General features: G+C 47.3%; 1 protein-coding gene across 1 annotated transcript in view; it reads left to right on the top strand.

Annotated features, from left to right (window-relative positions):
• The window catches only part of STK11IP (serine/threonine kinase 11 interacting protein), a 29,942-nt gene extending 18,442 nt beyond the window's left edge, over positions 1-11,500 (top strand). Inside the window, exons 15-25 of the mRNA XM_063116831.1 lie at positions 2,141-2,331; positions 3,538-3,648; positions 4,416-4,593; positions 5,544-5,981; positions 7,702-7,814; positions 7,967-8,064; positions 8,836-9,014; positions 9,567-9,651; positions 9,846-9,931; positions 10,046-10,275; positions 10,615-11,500. Coding sequence (XP_062972901.1) covers positions 2,141-2,331; positions 3,538-3,648; positions 4,416-4,593; positions 5,544-5,981; positions 7,702-7,814; positions 7,967-8,064; positions 8,836-9,014; positions 9,567-9,651; positions 9,846-9,931; positions 10,046-10,275; positions 10,615-10,755 — 1,850 coding nt within the window. The 3' untranslated portion in view covers positions 10,756-11,500. The remainder of the gene's footprint in view (positions 1-2,140; positions 2,332-3,537; positions 3,649-4,415; positions 4,594-5,543; positions 5,982-7,701; positions 7,815-7,966; positions 8,065-8,835; positions 9,015-9,566; positions 9,652-9,845; positions 9,932-10,045; positions 10,276-10,614) is intronic.
• The last annotated feature ends 1,703 nt before the right edge of the window (positions 11,501-13,203 follow it).

Here is a 13,203-nt window from a genome sequence, read left to right as displayed (position 1 = left end):
TCTGCAAACTTGTTGAGTCCTGTTCCTGGGTAAAGTATTTCAGTCTTCAAGTGCTTGAGCTATGAGTCTGCCACTGTAGTCCTTCTCCTGAAGGAATTAGGCTCTGTGAGCCTCCAGAGCCAGTACTTTCCAGTATAGGTAGCTCACTAGTAGGTCTACGTGGAACCCGTTGTATATGACGCTTTTATGCAAATTCTGGGAAGTGCCTGATGAAATCATGTCCATCGCATTCTATGTACAAGTTAGTGCCAAGACCTCGTTGAGAACAAATCTAAAGATTTGTAGACGGGTTCCTGTTGGAGTTTCAAATAGAACAGAGTTGAGTGTACTTGAATCCTGTTAAGCACCCCCTGGTGGTGTTGGATTGCGGCCTAGGAGGGGATTCTAGTCCTGTGCTGTTTCACAAAGTGCATGTATGTCCCTCTCAGTGTCCAGAGTCCTTGCTTGTGTACATCTGTTAAGTACTGAATGTTCTTCACCTCAGCTTCCTTTACTTCCCTGATCCATGGCAGCAGAATCCCATATTTTGTCAATCAACCTAAAACAAAACACCAATTGCACAAAGAGAAAACATGGAAGCTTAACATCAAATTGTGCAAATTTGTCTGGATAACAAATCTTAGCATTTCAGAAATGGAGATCTTAAATTGCTCGTCAGAATTTATTTTCCTTTTGGATAATTCTTGCAGAATAAACCCTTTGCTTCTATGAGGTTGTAGTCCCCACCCCACCAACCCAAAAAGCCTCCTTGGTTCTTATTAAATCAAATCACTTTATTACGGTCCGAGACCAGCACAAATGGTTCTTATTAAACTAGGGTTTGAAAGCTATTTGCTTGCTAGAAGTGAGTTTGACAACTCCCAATTCTGTATATTTTTTTCTTTCTTTCACTTATTTAGCTGGTGTTGCCTTCTATTTAATACACTTGAGCACACAGGGTGTGGCCCGCTGTGATCGTGCACAAGTGTTGACAAATCCCTTCATGCAGTGATTTGGAGTCCACGTTCCCCCTGAGTCCGATGGCAAGATGCATTACATTCCTTCCTCAAAGGAATTCATAGCGACATTACGACCTCTCCGTCGCGCCGGGAGGTAGCTTAGGCTGAGAATGACAGGCACCTGCAGCCGGGATCTCAGCCTTGGTTCATGATATCCCGGTTCCCACCCCAACCCTGGCAATGTTGTGTGATGACATTCTGCCCAGAGAATTCCTTTGCGTGCCCCATGTGTGCCATGATGGAGCCACGCTTGTTCCAGCGGCAGCTCTTTAAGGCAGGCCCCCGGCAATATGACCTCCGCCTCTCTCCTTTTTGGTCCGTCCGAGACGGGAGTGAGTGCGCTTCTCCCGACTGTAAGTCGCCATTATTTGGGAGTAAGGGGGACTGCCAACCCGAGCTCCCAGTCTCCAGCTGGTCAAGCCTCAGCATGGCTTCTCCATTTTTACTTCTCTGTGGCTTAAAGCCCAGTAATGTGACTCAGGTGGTCTGGGTGGATGGGAGGAGCTCTCTTGGGGTTTGTCACACACTCCAAAATTCTCAGAATTAAATGGAAAGATCAGTGTTTATTATGGAATGTAACAGGGGATCAAAGAAAAGCAGGCAGCTACTTTGAAAACAAACTGTACGACTTGCTAACCTACACTTAGAGGATGAGGCCCACAACATGTAGGGAGCTCCTTCAACCCACAGCACCCTTGTATGGTCAGAGAGGTGGTAAGGAACCTAAAGGGAACGTTGTCCCTTTTTATTACAATCTTTCTGGAGGTGGGGGCAGGCACAGATACCCAGTCATCACCTTTTGGCTAGGAAGTGGAAATTAAAAGGAATGTGCTAATTGGAAAGGAAGTGATTAATTAATCAGGAGACAGTTTTTAGTTCCTATTTTGTGGAGCAGGAAAGATGTTTGGTGGACTAGGTGGAGCCTTAGCTGCTTTCTTGCCAGTCTCTTAAAAGGACGTACACTGGAGAGACAAGTGCATTACAATGTGATTTCTTGAAAAATTCATATCTTCTCCAGTTAACGATTTCCCCTGCGATTTATGTAGGTAGTCTATAAAGATGTGCTACTTTTCACTCCTTCACAGTTGCTAGAACTCTGCATGCTGAAGCAGATAGCCTAATGCTTGTGTTTATGTTACCAGTGGACCTCTGCCAGCCAGTGTTGGTAAGCCAGATAGAAGGTGATGGTGACCCAGAACCCGACTGGATCTTCCTGCGGGTCACTGTCCAGCATGTAATGGAGGTGGAGCTGAAAGCTGCCAGGGTTCTGCACAGGCTGGAACTGCAAAGCCTTCAGAAAGTAGAGACCTCGGAGATGCCTTGGAGGAGGATGGTGAGTTGCAGCTGCTCCCAGGGTTGAGAGGATTTCTAGTCACCTGGCCACTGTGCAGCCCTAAGTATCCTTGCTGGACCGTTGTGCAAATGTTTCAGGCTGTATTTGTCCAAAGGGATTTGGTACGTGCGCTGCAAATGCATACTTGGTTCTGTGGCATGATATAGCAATGCAGAGCGATCAAGGATGTCAGGCAAATGTGCCCTGCAAACGAGGCTTCTTCTCAGTAGGTCTTCTGCCTTGTTCAGAGTCTTTTGTTCCCACTCTGCAATATAAGCAGCAAGACTTTATCTTGGTACATCGTTTTTTTCATCCCTGAAGCAGAGCTGTTCCTTCTCCTTCATTGACTCCTCCTCCGCATCACAACTGTGGTGTTCTGAGATCAAGCTGGTGCTGGCATCATTTTGCACAGCTTCTGCGTTTGTGGCTGCGGGAATGCGGAGGCCATGGTCAAAGCCCTTCCGGCTCCAATTCTTCCTCCCTGCCCCTTGCTGCTGTCCCTTAGCATGGTTTCCCCCTTGCTTCCTAGCAGCTTATGACTCATAGTGTCAGCTTTATTTCTGGGTTTCTGGGATATTGTAGTAGCTCGGGTCTGCTTGCTTGCCTCCAGATGATTCAGGAGTGTAAGTGCCAGTACTGGCAGCACATGTACAGAAGGCAATTCTTTAGCGCTACGTGGAGAGCACAATTCTCACGCCTGGCCAGTCCAACTGAGGAGGGAGCTAGTCCCATCTTAGCATTGCACTATCTTACCCATGGGACTGAGGTCTCCGTGGGTGAGATTCTCCCTTGAGCTTGTTTGGTTGGCATTTTTGTGTGTTAGGGGTCTGCTCCATCAGTGTATCTTGAGAGTGGGCATACTTGTGTGTGGGTGTGATGATGAGCTGCCTGTTTTCACCTCACTGCATGATCTCCCTGACTAGATTCTGCTATGCAATAATAGTCAGGCATTGAGTACAGAATTCAGCATCTTGAGAAACTTCCCCACCCCCAAGTTGCTAGTCATTATAGATGTGAAGATGGCTAGCAGAAGAAGAAGACATGCAAAGTGCTGAATCTGCGTAGTTTTTAATGGTTACAGAATTTAGATTAGCTTGACAGGGGGTGCTTGGTTGGCTATTAGCGCAGGGTTAAGAAGAGCCACGCTGGATCAAACCTAGGCTTCTTTTACTGGGGTCTCTAAACTGTTTTGCCTCTTCCTTGCAGGACCTGGAGCGTGTGTTTCCTGTTCTGACGCTGCATTTCAACTACATCTCCAAGGACCGTCGGAAGCGTCGATATGTGGTATTGGATGACCAGCCTGAACTGTGCGTACAGGTGAGTACATGATCACACTGGGATGGAAGGGATGGATGTTGGGCCCTTGCAGGAACTACCTACTCAAGTTTTTAAGAGAAGAAGGCAGAAAGTGGTACACAGTATTCTGTCTCTGAGGTGGGAACAGTTTGAACCCTGAGAAGTTAGGAGCTGTATCCATTCAATGGTCCCCTCTAGCCCAGCATTCTGTTCTTCACAGTTGCCAACAGACGACTGTGGGAAGCCCACAATGTGCCCATCGAGGCAAGAGCCGTCCAACACACACACACACACACACACACACACCATTACTCCCCAGTCACTGACACTCTCTCTCTAAACCTGGAGATTCCATGTAGCCATCATGACTAATAGTCACTTGGGTGATAGACATCCTGACTAACGGTTATTAGCTATTATCATGATGACTATTGGCAATTAGACATCATGACTAATAGCTGTTTTTCCATCATGAATGTGTTTCACCCTCTTTTAAATGCATCTCAGCTAGTCGTTGCATCTTGAAGCAACCAGTTGCAACAACCATGCAGTGGGCGAAGAAGTACTTTCTTCTGTCTATCCTGAATCTCCTGGTGCTAAGCAACTTAGGAGAGAAGTGCAGGGCCTCCTCCTGGGTTCCCTGCCTCCCCACACTCCCTACCATGGCTAAAGTGCTACCTGTAATATTTGCCCTTGCCTGAAGGGGGCGGGGTGGGGGGTGAGGAGAGGCAGTTATTGCCTCATGTCCCTTAGCAGCCATTCCACCCCTGTCTTGCTGCCCTTTTCAGGACTTGCTCAGCGTGCTGGCGCCCATCCTGGAGAAAAACAAGCAGAAGACCAGAGGTCAGGCAGAAGGAGGTCCAAAGCTCCAGTGCCTGAAATGCAAACAGGAGTTTGCTGAGAGCCTGATGCCTGGGTGGCAGAGTCCAGGCCCTGCTAATGACACTGCAGCTTTCTCTGAGCAAGGTACAGGGTGCTTGCTAAAACCTTGCATCTGATGACATCTCTGAACTGCTGTGCGTCACTTGGGGAGGGGTGGCCTCTGTGGCTTTGTAGTGAGGGTTTGGCTCCAGGGAATGTTTCTCTGTCCAGTCTTGGGTATGTGACGTCTCTCTCAGCCTCTGCCACCTCATTGTAAAGCGGGGACCATAACTACTGGATTGTTTTTAAGTCTCTCTAAAGTGTTAAAAGGGCTAGTAGGAATATGAAAACATTATCAACAATTCAGTGGTTGGCCATTTGTAATCTAGCTGGTTTCACTTGAAAAAGGAGAAACTGCAATGGATTATTAGGCCAAGCTCCCATTGGGACTTGCTTGTCACAGCATTTTCTGAATCTCCAGGGGATTTGGTTCCTTAAAATGTTTCGTTAATTGAGTACTACCTTTGCCTTCTTAGATTGGATTAGGCTTCCACTCCATCTGCATGCTATACTTGACCTTTTAGTGCACTGTTGTTAAGATTGTGTAATGTTATGAGTAGATTATTATTTTTGTCCCATTTCACATTCCATTTGTGAGATAAGGAGTGTTGTGTTGTTTAACATTAATTGTTGCCGTGGGTGTATAGGTTAATTCTTTTAGTGTGTGTGTGTGTGTGGGGGGGGGAATATTTTGAGTTTTGTAACTGAGAGAAACTTTCTCCCTTTGTTGAGGGTTGTTTGTAAAGGCTAATGCAAAACATTTTATAAAGCACTTTGTGGCATAATTAGCCAGCAGTCTACAGGAATGCTTGCTTGAGACCAGAGGAACAAGGGGACGGCCGTGGAAGCTCTGACAGGAAAAGGCAGGGTGGGTGGGGTAGCTCATGAGGCTGTTTTAGACGCTGGGCGCTGGGCGGAGGGCCTGGCGCTTGACTTGCTGGGGACGAGGCCTGTGGCACACTGCCTTGCCTCAATCTGTCCCTTTCCTTCTTCAGGGTCTACTTTTCCCAGTGAGCCCATGGTCTGCCCCAGCTGCTCCAGCGACCACGTGGTCATCTTGCCCTGCGAGAGACGCCCCAGCACACCATTGTTCCTCCAGGACTGCCTTGGTGAAAGCCAGCAGGAGTTGGAGTCAGGGAAGTTCTTCATTGGGGGAGACAACAACTCTTCATCAGGAACCGGCTCCAGTACCCGGACTCAAGAGCTGGGCAGCGACCCCGGCAGCATGGCGCATTCCAGTTCTCGCAGTTACGAAGGGGCCGATGCTGGCCAGAGGGCCCTGAGCTCCAAGGGTCACTGCTCCTCCCTCAGCCACACAGACACCAACGCAGGGAGCCTGATGGGGAGCTATCACTATAGTACTTCCCAGGGGCCCACCCCTTCCCAGCTGTCCCTGAGCTCAGAGCACGAGGAGCACTGGAACCTGAGCCCCCGTGAGTAGCCGTGGGTGTGGGCAGGTCTGTGAGGTCCTGGGCAGGGTTTAATTGTGCAGCTGGAGGTGGCAGAGAGAGAAGAGTCCTCTCCTGCCAAGAGCTACATTTTAACGGTGGAGCATTTCCCGCAGGTTGTCTGCCTTTGCTCTGAACAGAGGATTGTTTTGCAGCAGCTAATAAAGCACGAGCTCCACCTGCTGGTACTGAAGGGCATTGCATGGCTATTATTTTAAGTGCTTTTTAATGATTTCCAATTGCCACTTTGAATTCAGCCAAGGGGCTTGCGGAGTGATGTGTAAATCGCCACAGAAGTTTTAACGGTAGCTGCACGTGCATTGGTGGCGGCAAAGGGAGGTGACAGCTGCCAAAGGAAGATTGGCTCAAGTTGGGCCTGCCTCAAAGAAGGCCTGTAGCCCTTGGAGGGAATTCCAACCCCCCCCCCCCCGACTGTATCTGACCCGTTTCCATCTCTTTGAAGGAATATCAGTGGCCCTGTTGATTGTGGCTGTGGTGGGAGAATTTCTGTATTGCTTCTCTTCTCGCTGAATTGAGGCACACGGTGGAGTGGGTTTTCAATTTTTCTAGCCTGTCGGAGCCATGTAGCCGTGCTGGAAAGCTTGCCTGGGTCTGAGACTCTCCCAGGCCAATTTTCATACTTCAAGTGTAAATTAAGAAATGCAGTGGGAGACTGAGACACATGCATGTATCATACTGGAGTGCTCATTGGTGAACCTGAGTTGGCAGCAGTTCCCCCGTGTCGAGTTCACTTACTTACAAATCCAGGCTTGCTGTCTCATATGTGGAAAGGAAGCTCCTTGGTGTGTGTGGATTGCTGGGGGAGTGAATGTCTTGTGTGCTATTGCTGGGTTCAGTGGGGAGATCAGTGGGTGTTGTTGTTGTCTGTGTATGAGAGAATGGAGCACAGAAAAGCAGAATGGGGGATTAGATGGTGTGCAGGGTTCTGTGGACTGGAGAAGGAAAAGGGGGACGCGATAGCCAAGAGAGTCTTGCAAGATGGAGAAAGAAGGAGGAGGGGGACAGAGATGATAGTTCAGAGAGAGGAAAGTGCATTAAAGAGTTGTAAAAGGGGGAGTCGGAAGTGTGGGCTAAATCACGATGCCTAGTTTAAAACGAGGCAAAATTCCTCCTGCAGCGCAGCCCTCTTGAGTCCATAAAAATGTAAACGGTGATCCTCAGAATCATTTGAGTTCTCCATGCTGCTCTGGTGTTCTAGCTGAAGTGAAGATTCCATTCTATCATGGAACCACAAAAGAAGAGATGGTGTGAGATTGTTGTGTTATTTGTGGGAGATGGGCACCTTTTCTCTCCTCTGCCTTTCCCCTCCTTCCAACTAGAGAAGAGTCATTCATGGAAGGCTTGCTATTAGAGCTTGATTCAAAGACAGAGGTGTCTCTGACCTGGGTAGAGTTGGAAGAGGAGCACATTCCAGCAGAGGGAGTTCTATCCTCAGAAAGTAAACCCTCTCTCGGCTGTAGTTCAATGAGTCTTGATCCCATTCAGCTGACCCAGTGGATCTAATGATCTGCATTGAGAAGGATTCTAAACTTTGCTCCTGTTTGAGATTGTAACTTTGTCCCTGACCCAGGCTGGCTGTAGTTGATATAGGCACCAATGATAACCCAATTACAGGCTTAAATGCTTCTGTTGATGCCCAGGCCCTCTGTGGTCATTCCTTAACTCTATTGCTTCCCCCTCCTAGCCAACAATAGTATATTGGACATGCGGGACTTCTTCTCTGTGGACCATCGACTAAAACTTTATTTGGATATGGAGGTCTTTGAGAAGGCGGAAGAGTTCAAATGCTTTCTCAAGGTATGCAAAGTGGCTCTTCCCAGGATTGAAAATTTAAGATATTGATGGGACCATATTTGGACTAGTTGTGGCACAATGACACGAATCATGGTGCTTTTTGGAGACTCGACATCTCTCTGATTAAGTGCATATATTCTGCCACGCTCTTTTAGGTAGCGGTAGTGAAAACTGGCCAGCCTGGGGAGTTCCTGGCACTCCTGGTGGCTTCCGACGTCCAGCTTCATGTGTTGGAGGTTAAGGGAGAGATAAGGTGAGGAGTGCTTTTCTCATTTATGTTCAATTTTTGTCTTGACATGCTCTTGATATACCAGGAGAGCTGTAAAAATAATTACATGAACAGACATGCACCTTATGTCATGTAAGACGTTTTACATTTTACACAACATTTACATGTAAGGTCCATTTTACACAACATTTTTTTATTCTGGAGCTCTTGGGCAGAAGTCTTTCCCATCATTTGCTACCTGGGAACCTTTATCTGGAGATGTCCAGGATAGTCCAGGGATCTTGATATTTATGCAGAACGTGTGCAGTACCACTGAGTTGTGCTCCCCCCCCCTTTTTTTTTCTTTTTAACTTTTTTTTTTTTACCACCCTTCAGCAGAACTTTCAGGGTAGTTTATGAAAAGATATATAATACAAATAAAATAGACACATTAAAGTTTTTTTTAATTACATAGAACGAATAAAAACGTTTTTGCTTGGCACCAAAAAGGTAACTTTTGTGTTAGGTCAGCCTCTCTGGAGAGGGAATTCCATAAATGCTGTGACACTACTTAGAAGGTTCTCTGTGATCACCTGGACCTGGACAAGAGCCTCCAAACATGACCTTGGTACATGGGCAGGATGGTATGGGAGCAGGCCTTCTCCTCCTAACCTGAGACTACCCTTATTCCTTCTCAGCACTACTCCCTCCCAGACAAAGCACCCTGTGTTCTTCATATCTCCCCATCTCCTGCTAGGTAGTGTGGGTCCCACCTTTATTTGTGATGACTTGTGCTGTTTCATTCATCTGTGCTAGGGGACAGCCATCAGACTGGCTGAAGAAGTGTGACTGTCACTGCCTGTCTGACCTGTCCTGCCTGGAGATAGGGCTTTGCCATCAAAGCTTGCATATGGCATTTGTGAATCCTTGTGCCTCTTACACCCTGCTGCTTCGCAACCAGAGCCGCTGCAGAAGTTTCCTCCAGTGCCTGACACGTAAGAAGGGGGGGTATTGGGCTGTGGGCATGTGCACAAGCTTCACTTTCTTAGGGATGGGAGTTCTCACATGTCAAGAGCTTGGAAGACACGCAGAGTATCTGAGCTTTAGGGCCGTTTGTGTTTGTGTGTGTGTGTGTGTGTGTGTGTAAGAGAGAGAGAGGGAGAAAAAAAAAGCAAATCAGACTAAAGGTGGCTTGTGTGACGATGCCAGTGGTCGGTGCAGCTCTGCTGAGTGTTTGTCCTCAGATCTGTTGACTTGAGGCTAAAACAACACAACATAAGTCATCTTGGCTTGGGATTCTTCCTATTTTGGTGCGGTTTAGTGGCTTTCAGCTCTTGCTTGGTCTTGGAGTGCCAACTGTGGCTACTCAACTCCCTCCAACGTACTGCCATATGAGCTGTAGCTTCTCCCGAGGGCCTTTGTGAAGGAAGACGCCTTTCATTGGCACCGTACAATCTGGTCTCAGTAATTGCCTCTTTCTGGCTGTCCTTAGTCCTTGAAGCAGAAGTTCTGAGTTACATAATAATACCCTTCAATGTCCTGTCCAGATCTTGCCCAGGAATTGCCGACCAAAAGCAGGGAAAAAATCCCAGATGTTACTGTGGTGGAAATGAACCCGCAGCATCCGTTATGGTAAGAGGTTTGTTGCTTTCATACAGTGTAAATTACTTTTTAGAGTACAGTGTTGCTGGCATGACAGAGACATGTGGGGTGTGTGTGTGTGTTTCAAGCTACACAAGAGAGGTGAACTGGCTGGGTGGAGGTGGCGGCAATTGAAGTGGAATATACTGGCAGTCTCACTCTAACCTTTTGTGCCTGTGTCTTAGGCCATTGCTTGACAAGGACCTAGCGAGAGAAGCTGCAGCAGGCTCGGCCAGACCTTTCTTCTACCTGTTGGCGTATCTCGTCCAAGGTATAAGGATGGGGGTGATCTTTCTAGACTTATTTTTCCCCAGCTTCAATAAGAGAATGGTGGGATTTGGTATGATTCCTGTTTTATAAGCAGTCCATACAACTCTCTTCCCAGGGGCTTCTGCCTTCCCTGTGACCTTGCTCAGCACCCATAGTAACATATTCTTGGTGGAAGAAGATTACCAGTGGCAAAACGTCCCACCCTCCTCCGGCTCAGACAGTGGTGCTGAGAAGCAGCCCAGCAGCTGCTTCCAGCTGAAAGAGAACGAGCCAATCAGCAGCATCAGCGGTGTTGTGCTTTACCGTTTCTCCCCTTGTGATGTGAAGCTGCAGCTTTATGATGAGGCAAGTAATGGTGTAAAATGGTTTCCTCCCGGGATACTAAAATGGTTGAGTGGATTGGAAGGGTGCCAGGCAAGCGCTCTGTGGGGGAAACATGAGTGCTGCTGCATCCCTGCATTCCTTTAGCTAAATCTACACATCCTTGGCCATGGCCCAAACGACTTACAACCCTGGTCTCTGGATGAAAGTACAGCACTGCTTGGGCAGGCAGAAAAACTCAGATTTATGAATGCCTCCAGTGCCGAGAATTGCAAGCTGAATTCAGTCCAGGGGCTTATCATAAAATATGTCTAGTGCCTGATCAATTTGAACTCTGCCCCCACCCCCCCTCTCTCTCTGCAGGTTTTAAAGGTGGAGAGCACTTGGCATTTGCGAACAGAGTGTCCAGACCTGCTGGTGGAGTTGGTAGAATGGCTGCGTGTGCCCTGGGAAGAGATGTTCTCCATTGCTCTCCGTAAGACGGTGCTGGATATGCTGGAGTGAATGAAGGAAAACTGACTAAAGTGTTTCTGTCGCTGTTGAATTGGGAGGACAGTATTTGGACCACTTTCTTCCTCACCATTTTGAACATTGCTGCTGTTGGCCGTTCCAGCAACGTCTGGTAACTGCACCTGGATAGCTTGCGTCTATCCTCTGTTTTGACCGCACAGACTGAAGGCCTCTCAAGAGTGACTCTGTAGGTCACTTGCTGTAGAGAAGGAGGCAAGCCAGCCACTGATGACTTCTTTCTGTTGGAGCGGAAGAGAGTCTGGAGTGGCTCCAAGGCCAATCCTAAGATGACCACAATGGTTCCATGGGCACTTGTCACTTTCTCTTGGGTAGCCGCTGCTGGAGATGCTAAAGGACGTCATGCAAAATGGTCTGGCAGTTTGAATTGTGCACAGAACTGGATTCTGCTGATTCAGATGCAGGAACTTGTTGCTCTCAGTGCAGATCTCTAAAACATCCTGACCTTCTTTGTTTAGTATTATAGGGTTTGTTTTCCAAACTGGTCAGAAATATATGCTGGAATCTGTGTCCCTACACTGGCAGAACTGTTCCTAGGTCTGTCTTGGCTACTTGGGGCAGAAGTTTAAGAACTGTCATACACTTTGTCTCTGTGGATGCGGAGATTCTTGGCACTCAGGATATGACTCACTGGAAGCCATAGCTTTCCCTGGGCAGGACAAACAAAGCTCAGTTTTAACTGAGACTTTTAATTTTTGGTGTTTAATAAAAGTGGGTTTTTTTAATTAACATTTTGCTTTTCTTAAGATAATGTAACTTTCTATATCAGCCTTCTCCAACCTGGCACCCTCCAGATGTGTTTAACTACAATTCCAAGCATGGCTGGCTGGGGGATGCTGGGAGTTACTCCAACACATCTGGAGAGCTCCAGGTTCAGGAAGGTGGTCTTCTATGGTTGAGATCTTACAGGCAACCAGTGTTGCCACTTTTACTTAAGCACTGGAAGACAATGCTACATTTTAGTATTAACCTGTGATGGAACCTCAACGTATAGGTGGCAGTGTGGGGTTCTGTGTTCTTGCAAGTCAGCACTGAGCTTGGTACTCCAGTGACCCCATAGGGAGCTGGGCAGAGAGAGAGGATGGCAGCAAGCCTCACTTCCCTCAGATTAACACTGAAAGGAGACGTATAGAAACTTGTTTCTACACAGGCATGCTCTGCTATTGAGGCTTGCGGTCCCCTTGTTTGGTGACCTCCTTTCTACCGAGTGGCAGATACACGGAAAAAGAGGCAGACATACATTAGAGGCCTTGTGCTACTCAGACTGGGGAACTGTATAGAACACTACAACCTCCATCCTAAATTTTCTCTCCCCTTGTTCCTCTTTTACTCTTGTGTCTTCAGGCCCTTTTGTTTCATGCTAAACTGAGGATTTGAGTTTCTTCCTGGATTAGCCTAGGAAGACTCCTGTCAAAAGTTGATCTGTTCTTCCAGAATGCCCTCAAGCACAGAAATATCACAATATGTTGCATGACCAGTTAGCTGACCTTCTGCATTTTAAAGAACAAAGCCTGCCTTGATCTGCAACCCGGACTAACAAGGGCAGGATTATTGCAAGAATTGAGGTTTTTGTGGACTCTGTGAAGAGACGGCAAAGGACCAGCTGCTAGGGAGGAGGCCTCTGCAGTGTGCCATGAAGCATATCTCTTTCAGGAAAACACCCAGTGCATTGTGGGCTGGATCCTTTCTTAGTGTCTGTATAGCATAAACTCCTAAACCCTGTATATCTTTCCTCAAGGACCCAGCCCTCCTTGAGTCGCTCTCAAGCAATTAAGGTTGTTAAATGCTGGCCCGATTGTGAAGCTAAAGAAATGACTTTCCTTGTCATTGCTCGACAAGGAACCCAAATGCAGTGCAAACTCGGACATTGATCCAAAAGTTGCGGTAAATCGCAACTACGAATATGCGCATTATTGTGTTAAAAGACCGGCACTGCAGTGAATGGGCGGCTGTATGTATCCTGAAACACGAATCTGTGCGTTTAGGTTGGGGTAAAGAACCTGTATAGACATCCCCCCAGTCAACCTCACTGTAAGCCTTCGGCTGGTTTGATTACTTAACATCAGGCAAATGAAGCACAGCATCAAAAGAACGACTTCCTACTTGAGTGAGGCGCTGCTCTTCTTCGTTTGCTATATTGGCACACTATCCTTCCAAGAACTCACTTAATACCCTTGTAAATTAAAGCAAGTTATGTTAAGTATGACTTTCTCAAGTAATCCTTAGGAGGAATTTGGATCTGGGCTTCCTGGATCCATCCAAACTCCATTTACAGCCACTTTGCCAGATTGGGTGCTCAGTTTACAAAGCAATGCTGCCTTCGCTAGTCCATGCCCCTGCCACGTTTTAAAGAAATATAAACAACAAAGAGCCATTTGATGAAGTGGGCGTGAGTCCACCAAAGTTTATGCCAGAATAAATTTG

This window comes from Elgaria multicarinata, chromosome 2 (assembly GCF_023053635.1).
Source record: "Elgaria multicarinata webbii isolate HBS135686 ecotype San Diego chromosome 2, rElgMul1.1.pri, whole genome shotgun sequence".
In the NCBI taxonomy this organism is placed as follows: Eukaryota; Metazoa; Chordata; class Lepidosauria; order Squamata; family Anguidae; genus Elgaria; species Elgaria multicarinata.
The sequence above is the reverse complement of the archived record's forward strand: the minus strand, read 5'-3'. Positions and strand labels throughout refer to the sequence as shown.